Here is a 16010-nt window from a genome sequence, read left to right on the forward strand (position 1 = left end):
TCATAGTTGTATTTTGAGGTTCTGCTAGAACAGATTTACATGTTAAAAAAAAACTTTTTCCTCATACTGTCTGTGCTGGAACACCTGTATTCATGCTCTGTCTCAAACGCTCCTTGGTGCCTGTTTCTTTAAACGCCTCTCCTGCAAAAGCCCAGTCTGCTCTGATTGGTCAGGGTTTCTGAGTCTTTCGCATCTTGGAGTCTCTGCATCGTCACTGTAGCCGTGGAATGACTGTAACAGAGTATACCCTCTTCTAGGGATCCACAGAAATCAATACTCACAGTCAAGGCCAAAGTTGTGAAACCGTGACAAGCCGTGACAATTCGCTGTTTCCTCAGTACCGTAGGTAAAGGGGAGGGGATGCAATTCTTCTAGACCGGACGCAGCAGCATATATGCCTACAAGTGTAGTGTAGTCTGTTGTTAAATGCCAAAGGAAGAAGAACATCTACCAGCATGGCACACCAACAATAACATGTGGAGGATGGTGTCAAATCCAGCTGCAGCAACAGCTGCAAAAAAACAGCGTTGTTTTTTTCTGAGATCAGTGTATTTTTTGAATCACATGCAATAGGAGAACTACATATTTACACTCTGCAACAAATGCCAGCAGCCTGACAAGGGGCTAAGCGTCTTCTTGAAGTTGAAAAAGGTAAACTTAAATGTGAAACTCAAAACACTGCGCTTGTCACGGTTACTTTTTACCCAGCCGTCCATTAACAGTGGAGAAGGGGCGGGACAACTACTTTAATAAACAAGTGTCACATGTACAAGAGCTGAACAATGACAACAATGGAGGAGAAATATGTTAATATACTGTGGGCTATACACGGTAATATATGTTTTTTGTGTTGGAGGAGGATCATTAGGGATGAATAGAAAATGTAATCTAATTTTAAAAAATGTTCCGATTATTTTTGGGGCATTTGCCTTCATTACACAACAGCTAGAGAGTGGCAGGTAAGGGGGGTGAGAGAAATGGGATGATACGTACTAAAGGGCCACAGGTTGGAATCGAACTCGGGCCACTGCAAAGGACTCAGCCTACATCAGGTGCACTTTCTTCCTGATGAGCGAGAGGTTTAAATGTTTTTAATAAAGTAGTGTTTGTTTAAGTACACGGGATTCATGGTTTTGTTTTTTACCGCGATATCAAATTGGGTTTTAAGAATCGTGTTATGGCTACTAAATTTCTGGTATTGTGACATGCCTACTTTCTACCATGAAAAATGACAAATAAAAGCTTCAAAACCAAACTATTCACAACCAGTCACGTTTCAGCAGTAATATGGTCCAAACTGAAAAATAACAACATCAGCAACCAAGATTAATGGTTTCCTTGATGTTAGCAGGTAGCTAGCTACATGTAGCCGTGTATGTGATGTTAACACTTGCAGTAATGTGCCTGGAGCAGAGGACCATTTAAAGAAATCTGTAACAATGACGTCAGCTTGTAGCCAAAGAACAAAAAAAAAAAGAAAAAAAAAAGGGAAAGACAATTCAGAATGGCCTGAGATGACGTGAAATATGAAGAAAATCAAACATAATAAGTCCCCTTTAAATAAGTACATTTCTTTTAGAATTGAGGAAGAATGCAATCAACAGCAGCCTGCTTTAATTCCTTAAAAAAATCTCTTCTTGTTTAGTTCATTGGTAGATGAGAGACACGTTTATTTCCGAGACTGACTACTTAGCCCCCTAGGCACCTGGGGCTTACCTTTGTTGGTTTTGTCTGGGTGTTGGAAGGAGAGAAGATGAGTAGAGGTGAAGGAGGAGAGAGGAGCCAAAAGAAGCTGTGCATACAGCGCCTGCAGAGTCTCGATTGTATCTTTAATAAACACAGTGATGTGTAAATCAAATGTATTGTTAGCCCTGTTGTCACCTGGGAGGATAAGTTCACAGGCACACGTCTGGAGTCATTAAAAACCTGATTACACCTTCCGCATGGCGAGAAGTCTTTGATGCCACATAAATCATAGCAAGATGAAAGGTTTTGGTTTGAAAAAAGACAGAAGATCCTCAAGATCCACTTTACTGTAGACAAGCACTCTCCTTGTCTGCCTTTTACAAAGAAGCGCAAAAACACATACGCTGTGGATTAAAGATTAATGATTGAGCTAAATAGGGAGTTTTGGAGCGTTTCAGGAAGTCTGCAGCACCCAGACAACACAAAAAAGGACATTTGAGCAAAAAACTAACAAGCTGGCAGAAAATAAAGGGGAAAGGGAGAGTTAGCTACAAGCTCCCAGAGCCTCAAAGTGGGACAACAATGTATGTACAGTCTGAAATCTGTTGTCAAACAACTCACCCTTAAGTGTTTAGATGACAAAGAAAAAAAGGCAGCTTTTATACGGACATGGCAGCCAAAGTTTAAATTAAAAAGAACAACGTAACAATTTTCAAAATCCTGCTGTAGATCACCTTCACCTGATTAGATTTTCTGCTTGTTCTCAAACTTGTGGTTACACTTAAAGAATCATTAACAAATGTTGAACAATGAATTCATTACAGTTTAATAGTTCAAAATCACCACACAATGGGTGGCTCCTACTTGAACACGGTTTACATATTATTATTATTAGCTGCACATTTCAGTGTAGGTCACAGAGGGCCTCATACTGTGTTAAATCAGCAGGACACTTGTAAATCTGCTTGTCTGTTGTTTTGACAGTCTAGCACCGAGTCAAAGCCGATCTCCAGCGGCTGGCAACCATAAAGCAGCTGCGAGTTCCTGTCATGTCGGGATTGGTGTGGAAACCTTGAGGGCTGAGCTGGAGTCGTTTTTGCGGACGAGTGGAGTCACGCATCCATGATTTCAAACGCTTCGATGGAGCAATGGCCTGTTTGGTATGATGGGGAAAAGGGAAGCCTAATTGCTGACAGAAGGAGAGTGGAGCCTTTGAACAGCAACAAACATCTTGTGAAAACAAAAAGAGCTGAGGCTGGACTCGGGTTTCCAGTTACATGATTGTGTCGTTTTTTTTCTTTTACAGTTTTGCATTTAAATACCACTGAACAGGATATTGTAGGGTTTCCTTTATCCGATAATTGCCGGTCTTTGACCGGGAAATCTGTTGAAGTCCGACATATTTTAATCTCTCTGGTCATAATGTCTGGTGAAAATAACTCCCTCTGAGAATATGTAGGCCGAATACAGTGTCCTAACAGCAAGCTTCACTCTTTGTCCACACTGAATCTGTCAAATATGCACTTCTGTTACGTCATGTAAACAAACCATGTACCTATCAGCTGTGCACTTGAGACCACACTGGAGATGTTGCAACCACTTAACAGATGGGTGAGTACATGATTCTTTTTCTATATTTGTACTTATATTTGCACTTATTAAACAGAAAACTGTTTTATATTTTGATATTTACTGGAAATTGCATAAAATATAACCATCAGCAACTAGGTTGTTCTTAGCGATGGTCATTTACCAGAAACTTTTAGCTCCCCGCTGATCTCTTATTCAGTCAGCTGCCACCTGATTTGGGTTTTGTTTTTGGGAAATGAGGATGTGTGGTATAGATAACAATGCATTTCAACTTCAAGAATCAGCTGTACATTGCAAAACTTACTAAGCAAGCAACAGGAAGAAACAGAAACAGGGCGTCCAACAAAAGTAGGACATTCCGATAGAAAACAATGCAATCAAATTGAGTTGTTGCTGATGCTCAGTCACGTTGCATTCAGTTAGGACACAGTAAGCCAATGAATGTAAACAAGTGTAGTACTTAATTATTTTTTTTAATAGCACTATTATGCATGTGAGTCTAGGGCTGGGAAATATATCAATATTATATCCACATTGTGATATGAGACTAGATATAGATTTTTTCAAGGGCTGCCTCCTGAAAATCAATCAGTTGGAGACCCCTCTTAACTGACTGAGATCACTTTGGACACTTTGGTCCCCAGATTTTGCTGCAGAGTGAGTGCTCCTCACTATCACGCTGCTCTCCAGTACAGGCAGCTGCGGACACGGCACAGAAGAGGAGAGGCTTTGCACTGTAAGGCTCCGAAATATTGTCATTATCTGGCTTCTACTTAGAAGGGGTGGCTACAGCTCACAACAACATAATACGATACAGTCTCTGGCTTTTGTCTAGTTTTGGCAAAAAATGTTGTTGCACATTTACAATCAGTCGTTAGCACAGTAAGCTTGTTTACTATAATATGTGAATGTTACTGTCACACTGAATGTCCTGCTAAACCCTGTTCAAACTTTCAAACCCCATATGGAAATACAGAACAAATAGTTGAATATTTATATGGCTGCATTACAGTAAATAAGTAATTTTGTTTTCTAAACTTATCAGACTCTTGATATACTCTTAATATTTGATTTTCTCCATATCGCCCAGCCCTTCCTGAGTCAATTCAGTAAACACAGATTTTATCTGACCATAATTTCTCCCATTTGTCTGGCACACTGAATTTTTCAGGACATGTGGTCTGGCACCAACATGGACAGAAACCTGGGATACTGACAATCAGCTGTTTAAGAATTATTCAGTGCACTGAATTAAAACATGCCATGAGGTGCTCGCTTAATAGTCAATAAGCAACAAAGTGAGGGAACATGATAATGTAAGTATTGCACATTACTCCATCTTTCTACATACTGCTGTAAATTGTGGAGAAAAAGTTACAAAAAAGGACAATATCCTTTAAACAGCTAAATATATGGTATGTTATATTTTATATTTGCACTCTTTCCCACTTTGTACTTCAACTGCTGCATAATTTCCCTCAGGATAAGAAAAGTTCTATCTTATCTAATCTCAAATTAAGCTTATTTGTCATACTGCACTCCTCTGTTTTTAGTCAACACATTAGTTACAACTTCTAGGAAGGGATCTGCAATGCAGCAGCCACTCTATTTCACCCCCTCCCTGCCTGTGGAGTACATTACCTGTGAAGGTGCGCTGCAGGAGAGCCCCCCACTGATCTCCCCGATTCTGGCAGCTGCTGTGGGGTTGCTAGAGCTGATGAGGACGGGCCCACTGATCTCCATGGAGTGGCGCTGGGGGGGAGGAGCTAGCATGGGTTTGTGGGACATGGTGAGAGAGGTAAAGGAATGTCGCTTCTTGCTGTTCTTCTTCTCCCCTGCACGCTGGGCACCATTGCTCTGGGGCCCCGAGGAGGCCCCCTCACCAGAGTCTCCACTGGAGTCTGACGGCTTGTCCAACTCTATAAGCTGACGAGCTGCTGAGTTGAACTGTGAGAGAGGAAGACAGGCAGGGGGCAATGAGGAGAGAGTAGTAAGGTGGAAATAACAGATAGAGGGGAAGGCGTGATGGAGCTTTAAGTATTAAAGTGATCATGAAAACTGTCACTCTCTATCACAAAGCTGTCATGGAAGACCTCCATCTTTATCTAGTCAGTAGAGATTGTGAGCAGCAGCATGATCTATCAGGTCTTTGTATTAGGGTACATCCACACCAGTACATTTTCGTTTTAAAACACACACACTACACTACTACACTCCACACTACTACGGCGTTTTGGGAAAATACTGCTGACCCCGTTTTAGTAGCGTGGATGGGAGGAAACAGAGACTTTTAACAATGATATGAACACCCACATTTGCTTCCTGATCTCGACCGGTCTTATCAGTCACAACGTGTAAGGCCAAAATGTTATATCTAGTTCTAGTCTAGTGTTAATGTCGAGCCCTGTGACAAGAAAAAACTTGCTCTGGTGTACACACAATGGTACCAGGTAAAGTTCACTCAGAACACTGGCCCATTTAGTTAATCTAGAGATAATGTGCAGCTCTTTTTCACCCATCAAACAATCAATTGGTTGAAGGGTAGGCAGAATTTCAGGTTGGTTGAATAAAGCCCTAGTAATATATGTTTTCAGTCGTGTGAGTATGGACAGGTTTTTTTCTGAAACAGTGCTAAAATACTCATGTTTAATGAGATTGTTTTCATTATAAAATGCCATTTTAAAATGAAAACGTATTAGTTTGGATGTGGCCTCAGTCTGAGGGAGCTGACGGTTCTGAGACAGCTCTTTAACTGCAGGCTTTGTGACCCTTTCATTCGGTAATGTGCAACTCTTAGGTAAAAATCAAAGGCGCAACACTAAAATGGTTTCAGTTAATCAGAGGGTGCTCTCACTTGCTGTCACATGTTGCACGAAGCAGCTCCCTCTACTTAGGACATAAAAGCCAAGCATTTCACTCCAATTCAGGAGTCAGCCTGTGCAGGTTCATCACTGACATGTCAGCATTTTAAGCCAGACAAGCAGGATTAGGAACAAAATACCAGGTAAGGAACCTTAACCTCATTAAATTTAATACCACCTTTAACAGAAATTGTAGAGTACAGTATGAAAACAACTGAAAGAGCAACAGAAGATCCTGAGGCAATAAAAACGCTATGACCTAGATATTCACTGATCAAGCACAACCAAAAGCATTTTGGGATGCTCTGTATGTTTGTGACAGCACTGCATTTGTTTATGAGTCCCTGAACATGACTGCATACTATCTAGTTAGAAAATAACATACTGTATTCTGCTACAAAAGTTCCAGCTGCATAAATGTATAGCTTTAGACATAGTCCGCATACTGCTTCTACAAAACCCTCACAGTGTATAAAAAATATGAATATAAAAGGACAGAACACATACGAAGGGAATAAAGAAAACTGTCAATGCTTTGAAATAAAAATCCTCTCCCACAGACTAACCTCAACACACTGCTGCAATGCTTCAACCCAGTACCTTATTTAAAATTGAAACATTATTCTGAGATTCTTCCACTGTGCAAAAAGGTTTTGAAATTTCGTATATTTTTTCCGCTTGTTTATAATATTCATGACAATAGAACACACGCTGCCATTGACAGCTTTTAAGTAAAAAATGAAATGATCTTTATAGGACAAAGATTTACTTAATACTGTCTGGATTATTCCTAAAGCTTTTATGTGAGACCTGTGGAGCTCAGACAGGGAGAGAGTGCGACTGTCTAAATCTTCAAAGACATGTTTAGTGTCTGTGAAACGTATGAGCATTTCAAAAGGAGAAGAAGTATCATAGATATTTTTGTGAGACGTATATGGAAAGAACACTGCGTTCAAAGGACCTTGGCACTTTATTCTATTAATGCTCGGTGGCATTTTGACATTAAAGAATCTAGTTTATTCTTACCTCGACATATGAGATGGGAAAAATTCCAATTTTATCTCCCAGCATTCCCTCTGCCCAGTTTTCATCCACTCTGCGGATCACAGTCAGGATATCGTCCTGAAATTTAAGACACACAGGGGCATGAGGAAGAACCTAATTAAGGATGCTGCTAACTAAGAGTGTTTCTCATCCTCGAGGAACAAGCACTGAACAGAAATAATGAGGTAGGGGCGATATTTTATTAAAAGGACATACCCAAGAGTAAATACACTAGAGTCTAAGGTATGGCATTCTGTCTGTAAAACTACTTAGTAAGCTTGTTTCTGTTTTTGCTCATGTGGAGTATAAACAACTGATGACAGAATACAAAAACATCAAAGTATGACCCAAACAGCTGGACAGTTATAACCACTCAATGACTGCAGTTAAGCAGTGCCTTGCTCTATGTGGCGTTCATTCTATCCAGCCTAATTACAGTTGTTCATCAAGAAGTCTGCCTCAAAATCAAAACCATTTCTCCAGGCGTTTTTATGAACAGACGTTACGTTCTAACACACACATAACTTGAGAAAATGAATGCTTAGAAGACAGAGTGTCACTGTAATGAGAGGTATTTTTGTTTTACTACAGTGACCACGTGGCAGACCAGTGGGTGTTACAGTGTTTCTTTGTCTCACCTTGGAGAACGGCAGACAGTCCTTATCTGCCTCCTTGTCTTTGAGCTCAAAGTCATAGAGAGCTTTGCACTGAGGTGGTGGTTGTGGCAGCGGCTTGATGACCTGGACAAAGTTGGTGGGGAAGAAGCCGTGGACTCCACCCATCTCCCCGTGGTACCAATTCTCATCCACTTGCCGGCGCAGGATGATAATGTCACCCTTGCTGAACTTGAGGTCTCCTGGTTCCTTGCCATCATAGTTGTAGAGCGCCTTGGCACAAGGGAGCTGGGGTACACCCTACAAACAGAGATTGAGAGTGAGCTGGGGAGAGGAATAATGAATAAAGGCTACAAGTTACACTGTATTCCAGCTCTGTACTAGCTACCAATTCTTACCATTCATCAGTTTATAGTGAATTCATATTGAAAAAGGGGCAAAATTAAGTACAATTGGTAGTTGTCAACTATGAAATTATACACCAACTAATTCAGAAATCAATTCATCAGTTTGAGTATTTTCTAACAAGAAAAAAAGGTCATAACTCCCTGATTTTGCTTCTGAAATGTGAATATTTTCTGATTTCTTTACTTCTCTATGACAGTAAACTGAATATTTTTTCGGTTGTGGCCAAAACAAGACATTTGAGGACGTCGTCTTTGGCTTTGGGAAACAGTGATTGTCATTTTTCATCATTTCTGACATTTTATTATCAAACAACTAGGGGATTAATCAAGAAAATACTAAACAGATTAATCGACAATGAAAATAATCATTAGTTGTAGGCCTAGTAGTTGGTATGCATACTTAATTTGCTTATGAAACAGAAACAGCTTTTTAAAATTTAAACAAATTGCAGTAGTGAAAAGACAGCTTCTGGAAAAACATAACAAAACAAAATAAAAACAAAATAACAATGCAAGAATGAATTCAAAAAATAAAATAAAACATAAAACATAGAGAATGAACATTCAGTCTCAAAAATTAAAGTGGCACAACTTTGCTTTTTCTTTGTGAAGTCCGTTCAAGCCTAATTGTAGAGCCCCTCTTACGCTGCTTCTTCAAGGCTAGAATTTCACGCCGTTATGCCGCTCTGACATTCTGTATAAAAGGTAAAATTGCAGAATTGGGGGGCAGAGTGGTCTCACCTTTAAGCTGCCATGAGAGGTAGTAAAAGCGCCAAAACAATATTTATACAAACACAACAGCCGGCAGGATGGGATCATGGGCGGCATGGGTGTGACGTTTTCATGACATATGTCTGCGACCCACTGCAAAAAGCAGCTTACAGCAGTTAGCAGCTAACTCAAAGAAGCAGAACAGCAGCCCAAAATGTCTGCAAATTGTGAGAAAAACAAGTGCGGAGTAGTAGACGATGACATCAGCCCCCATATAACAGGGATGGTAAATGATTGTTACTGCTATGTTATGTCATTGTTATTGTTTATAAAGTGCTTCCGACGCCTATTTACATGTCACACTAGAGGCTGACGTTGTTGTGTTTAACTTCATGCTCCTGTCATGCCTACTTTTCCTCTGCAATGCTGGCATGCTGTCTAACAATCACACACTGGAGCGGCATGATGCCACCATTGTTTGATTCTGTGTAAAAATGCAAAGGCGGCATAAAAGAAGGGACTCTGTAGCGTTCCCATAGCCCAATCTCAAACAGGGCTTAGGATTCATACAAAGTGAATCACCAATCAAAAACAGAGCAGTGCTAGAGAACAGTGGATTGCAAGGCTAAGGCCCAAAGAGGCACTGTAACAAGCTTGACAACAGCCCATATAAAAGCCATCACATTTCAAAACAGTATTCACAGTCTTGTCACTTCTGAATCATTTAGAAGCCAGGCACTATGGGAAATAAAATTATTAGTAAGTGTTTTTGGACACTACAAACAAAAAGGACACATAGATTTGAGACCGTAAACTGTCCTGTCTGTTCCCTGATAGTGAAAAGGTCTATGTAGTGTGTTCACAGTTTAAGTGTGATGAGCCTCGCTGGTTGTGACTAGCTGACTAACGCCTTCAGAGGGCCCAGGGCTCTGTCCCTTTATCTTGCAGAGGAAGGTTTTGTATCTCAGCCTGCTAGCCTGGAGTCCTGAAAGGCCCATTCAGGGAATGACAATCCAGGGAAAGAGGGACAGCGAGTAGGGGGGAGTAGCAGGATAGAGAAGCATCAATGTTCTCCATTCAGGGTGGGTGTCCATGAGGAAGGCTTCAGTCCAAACCAACCCCCCACCATTTATCCCACTGCTGTTAGACATCTTTTGCAGTGATGAGAATCACAATCACTGGACGTAAACTCTGGATTTGACACTGCGGAGTCAACGAGGAATATAGACTGATAAGAAAAATGGCTGGAACTCAGGCAGATACTGCCGGGGTGATAAAGTAAGCCAGAGAGAGAGGGGTTAAAGCAGAGTTTCGAGCAGGCTCTGCAGTCTTGTTAAAGGCTAATGAACCGTTTAAAGGCTCAGAGGAGAATAAAAGTACAGAATGAGCCATGATGGTGAGCCAGGGTGACATTACCCTGCTGCAGAGAATCACACAGCCTAAAGCACAGAGCCAATCGGTCTCTGGCTCTGCTGGTCCAGTCTGTGGGGAGGGAGAGGAGGGAGGAGGGGTACTGCAGCCCCCTGCACACTGCACTGGAACTGGGCCTCCTTTCAGGGGGAAACAGGGCTTTTGAGCCCACCCAGGCCTGGCAGGGAGTTTCGTGATGAAAATGCAAATGAAAGTTGAAGCTCTGCCATTTTTGTTGCAAATGACAGAGCAGGTTCAAGCTACACAAAGCCAATGGGATCTGATTACATGGTAAATATGAAATGCTCGTCCCCTTGAAAGTTTTTAAGCACTTGTTTGTACACCGAGGCTGAAGCTTAATAAAACCTTTAGTAGCAGCACAGTGTCCAAAGTCAGCGTGGTTATGTAATTACTTTTGCACATGGTAAAAACAATTGCACTCATAAAAGGTGCTGGTAAATAAAGTAAAGTGTATATACAAAACAGTGTACTAGAAAAATATCTACTTTCTATTAGCCAGAGTGGTTACGGTTAGACTCATGGGAAGTCCAGATTTCCCAGCTGATATCTACTGAATTAGCAGTTTTTCCTGACACAGTTCTGTACGGGACAGAACAGAACAAAGTCCTGACAAGCTAATGGGTTACAGTCCCACACTCTTACTGCCTACTTCTCAGCTGGTTTTTGAACTCCCTATTCTGGCCTCATAAAAGCGGAGTTGTCAGCAGAGGTACATTTCCATGTTTCATTCGGTTAAACTTAGTGAGAGGGAGAGAAAATCAAGAGATTGACTAAAGGGGCCTCTGGATATAAGAGGTGGTGTGAGTGTGCATGGCAGCGCAAACCTGGGGATGATGGGTGATGGCTCTGGGGGTTAATATCCGGTTTGTGTCCATGGAGACAGTGCTGTTGTGTCTGCAGTGGACCTGCATAAAGTCGCACCACCAGTCCTGACCAAACATCCCCTCTGGAGAAGAGAGGGGTCTGTGCTTCTAACGGGAATGTACAGAAGAGAGCTTAAGATCTGCATCTACATAAAATGCTCCTAAATGAGTCTCATCTTAGGCTTCTCTCAACACATCACATAAACACACACAGATGCACACTGATCCTCCTTGCCTTTATCACTTTTAGACCCTAAGGTACATCTCTGCATTAATTTCTGCCACAGAAAAGCCGGTCCTGAGTTCAGGCTCCAACACCAAACGCCCTTGATAAAAGAAATCTACATCAGATAAAATTTTTCTGGCCTAAGGAGGAGCAGGCAAGTTTTTCCCTCACTCCACCTCTGCAATTGTTCTCAACATCTGTGGTGAAAGTTTATGGAAGTAATTATACAGCAGCACACACCACTGTTGGGCTGCTGTATGAGACTTGTAAAACTTCTCAGACTTCTAGCCTCTTTAAAGATTTAAAGTAGATGACTACCCACAGCAGCAACACCCTGTTTAAAACTATAGGTAACCACAGGGTTGTGTGCACACCACAAGAGGCTTGTGGATCTTTATTTTGAGGCCCCCAACATGGTCTGATTTTAATTCATAATTATTACAATCCTACAAAAATAAATGTAAAATAAAATCTCACTCTGCACCTTCACTTGCTCTCATCCCTACACTTGCAATAATATTCAAAAATCCAGTAATAATATTCAGCTGCCAAACCTTTTCAAACTGGTAAAGCTGTACAACGTGAGCACATTTCTGACCCGATTTTTAAGCTGCACATCTCATTTGTCAGTTGGATGAAATTCAGCTTCATTGGGCGTTGTTAGCCGTGCAGTTTACCTCTCCAAGGTTAGTGCCTTATTTTTTCATTGTGCCTGCTGCCCAACGCAACAAACGACACAACACATCTCTGAATGTAAAATGTGGAGGCCACGTTGGCCGAGTTGAGACAACAGCATACTGTCTCTTTGATATTTCCTCTTCCTCCTATCACAACTAATATAAACGAGAGAAACATAACTCATTATTGTGAGCCGTACTGCTGTACTATTACAGACCGCCGCTAGCAAACACACTTCTACCTGACTTGGAGCTTTCAAACAAATCTTTATTTACAATTGTCGATTGCCAAAAAGGGGGCAGGGGCTGATGGGCCATTTCATTCTCTATTTCACACGTACAATGTGAGCACATACATCGCGAGCTCTGGCTTAACATTGCAGACAACCTACTCCAACATTGGGCTTTGGACTTTCACAATTACATTTTTAAAAGAGGCTCAAATCATATAGTGAATGCACAGCTTTAGATAATAGAAATTTGCTGACACCAATATTTTGTTTTGCAGACTGCTTGACATAATGAATATGTCCATCAGCATATTACCAGTTAAAATGAATGCTTTGAGGACTCGTGTTATTACCCTGTATCAGCTGGATAAACAGGGAATGAAACACATCAGTTAATTAAGCGGTCGACAGCCGACAGCTGCTTTCACAACCTCCTCACACCACATTTTAGAGTTGTTAATAGTTGTGAGGGGTGCAACGATCAAAAGAAAACCTTACAGTAATTTGTTTTTAACTGAAACGTCTGCCCCTTAAAACCAAATTAAACTTGCTTTACATTTTACCAACAACTTGTGTATCAAAGAAGACCCACATCTTTACAGTTTTATTGTCAGCTGCAGCGTTACAATATGACAGGGAACGAACAGACTGAAACTGAAACTACAACTGGGAAGACAGGTGAGATGGGGCAAGATCTTAATTCTCAACAAGTGTGAGAACAGTGCCTCCTCTTACATAAAGATCGGAAAAGTCCAAACAAAACACAGGAAGCCAAAGTTTGCACATCTGGATTATCTGAAAACAGAAGTTGATAAGTGTTTGCACTCATTTTCCTCTAGGGGCTGGACGACCAGGTTCAGTTCAGTACAACGCTTTGTTGGAAATCAGTATTCAGGCATTAGCCTCTTCACTTTCATCATTAGATTTTACTTGCAGTAGTCGAGAGTGCTAATGCTGTTATCTTACCTGTGTGTACGAGTGACAGACAGACAGATAAACAAAGACGGAGAAAGCCAGAGGAAAAGAGAGCGATTAGGCCCAACGTGTAGAGCATCAGCTGGTGTATGCAATTACTCTTGTACTGCAGATAATGCAATTAGACCTGTGTGCTAAAGGGATTTGGCTGTTATAGTGTTCTCTTCCACAGCACTGGATTATAACTGAATTACCCAAGTGTTCTGCTCTACAGCACAGCCAAATGTCAACTACCAGCGAGCAGACAGGCATAAAAACACAATGCATGCATGCACGTAGTGCTACGGAGGTAAGACTAGGTCAAATGGGGAAAATTACACTAACAGCTTGCCTTTACGCAGTAATGTTTGCAAGAGATGTTTTAATAACAATAAAAACAGGCGTCATGTAGATTTGTTACAGATGCAGTTTCAACACAGTTAAATTGTTATGCTATAAACATGGTTCAGACAAGCAATCAGCGCAAAAACCTCAATAAATTATGAACCTGCTATTGTGAGTACGTCAAGGTTACACGTAGCTTTTTCTCTTTCAGCAGTTCAAGGGTTGTGTGTAACCACAGTAGACAGAAACCTTTACCCCCTATGTGTAAGTGCCAGACATGACTCCACTCCCATATGAACACCTCCAGGAACTCCACAGGGGGTGGAGAATGAACAGGGGGTACTACTGCCAAAACAGTGTATACGGGTGGGTGGGGGGTTGTCTGTCTGGTTTGCCCCTCTACAAACATCTCCAGGCCAAGACATGTCAGACATGCTATGAGAGGGAGCACAAGCGGCATCTGCCACACTGACCAGGTGGTCGTAGGACATTTGGTGTTCATTACCAAGTCGCTGTTAACTGACAATCTTGCCACCAACACTGTGGCACAAGCACTGACACATGATGGGAGTGAGGAATTCTGATGGCCTGGGCCATCTTGATTCCATTAGCGCTGCATTAGTTTAAATTGATTCCTAATGGCCTTTTTAATGACCGCTGTAGAGCAGGCTTCTTTCACTGCCTCCCCACACTGTCTAAAAACCTGAGGGTTTATTGGTGTCAAATGCAGGAACTGGACTACAGACAAAGAGAGGCAGACAAAAGGCAGTGATATCAAGCCAGTAGCCAGAAAGAGACCATTTAGATGTCATCAACAAAACTAACCAGCACACAGCTGAAGGGCTGAAATTGTACATGTAGTTGTTTTTGTACATTTCATATACAGTCTGTTTCTATATTAACTTCTCTTTTTTAAACTGTACTTGATATATGGTTATGATGAATAAATCTTTTGTCTAATTGTACTGACAGTAGGTTTGTTAATAATACTAAAAGAGAATCTTTATTCATGGCATTTTTTTGCTGCACTTGAAAACAAATTGGTATTGATTGATTGACGGACGGCTGTCGGTAAATATCTGTCACCCTAGTTGGTACGGTGTGTCCCACACTGTAGCCCCAGTCAGCTTTGACCCAGCATGCTGAATTGCTGTCAGCAATGGCAGAGTCCATCAGTGAATGAAATCACTCTGATTGGCAGTTCAGCTCAGCACAGAAGAAGAGAAATGGAAGTGATTAAGTACAGAAAGACTTAAGGTCAAGATGGATTGATACCAAAACAAACTTGTGATATTAGATAAAATGTTAAATATGCTTTGTTCTTTCCACACTAGATTTTATTGTTAATGTGCTAACTGGCTAACTAGTGTCAAAACGGTCTTCAAGTTTCCCTTTTTTGAATGATGATTACAGACTCCCGTTGTCTGCTGCCGTGGAGAGTTGTTTCATCTAACGCAAGTACCGAACATAGGTGCTGGTTGGCCATCTGTAGTCTTTGCAGCATGTTCATGTGCAACTTTTTGGCCGAGACATGGAGACGTCAGCGGATGCAGCAGGGGGCCTTCATTGCTGCTAGTTCTCTGAAGTCCGTTTAGTGTGTCTGGGCTTTAATTATTAAGGTTTATTACAGTCAAACTACTGCTCTCTGCTACTATCCAATAAAAGAAAAGTTAATGTCATGTAATATTTATCTTTTAATAAAAAATTATAGTGTATGCCCTCAATTTCCATTTTTTTCCTGTGGTGTCCAAAATGGTATCAAATACCTGTACTTTCCAGAGTACTGTATTGACTTTAGAAATTCCAGTATCGTGACAACACTGGTCCCATTAGAGGTAAATGTGGTGTATATCCAGTTAGTAGCTATATCCAAAAAGTATAAACACGACGATCACCAAGAATGATCCAATCGAGTGAAAATATATAAATAGGACATGCCAAACTTTCACTCACTGACATCTGAATAATGCTGTCACACAGGGACCTTCAGATGAGCAGCTCCTGTCACAGCAGAACCTTATGACACAGCTCCCTCTTTGGGAGCCGTTGTCTCCCTCTCAGTTTGAGACAAAAGAAAAACTTGCATTCTCTGGTTTCTATGGAAACTCCACACAGGAGCACTTTTTTGGCTATTTATGGGTCTCTTGACAGTGCCGTGAATCTTATAAAAGGGAGTTACTGAGAATCCAGCCAGTATCCCGTTCTGGGAGAAAGTGCAATGATGGGCCCCTGGGCAGTGGTGAAGTTAATGGGCTTTCACCAAAAAAAAAAAAAACAGTTTGACATTTTGGAAAATGTGCATTTTGCATTAAATAAATATTCAGTAGAAAGGAGGAAGTCCCTCTGACACTACAAAACCTTTATGGCAGCA

The 16010-nt window shown here is 41.2% G+C and overlaps 1 protein-coding gene across 2 annotated transcripts in view; it reads right to left on the bottom strand.

Moving 5' to 3' along the window:
- The window catches only part of sh3rf1 (SH3 domain containing ring finger 1), a 47251-nt gene that overhangs the window by 14682 nt on the left and 16559 nt on the right, over positions 1-16010 (bottom strand). For both annotated transcript variants that reach the window (XM_033621825.2, XM_033621822.2), the window contains exons 3-5: positions 7820-8095; positions 7164-7259; positions 4918-5223 (exon numbers count right to left, since the gene is read on the bottom strand). In XM_033621825.2, the coding sequence (XP_033477716.1) occupies positions 4918-5223; positions 7164-7259; positions 7820-8095 (678 nt within the window). The remainder of the gene's footprint in view (positions 1-4917; positions 5224-7163; positions 7260-7819; positions 8096-16010) is intronic.

The sequence above is a fragment of the Epinephelus lanceolatus genome, chromosome 6 (genome assembly GCF_041903045.1).
Source record: "Epinephelus lanceolatus isolate andai-2023 chromosome 6, ASM4190304v1, whole genome shotgun sequence".
Taxonomy (NCBI): domain Eukaryota; kingdom Metazoa; phylum Chordata; class Actinopteri; order Perciformes; family Serranidae; genus Epinephelus; species Epinephelus lanceolatus.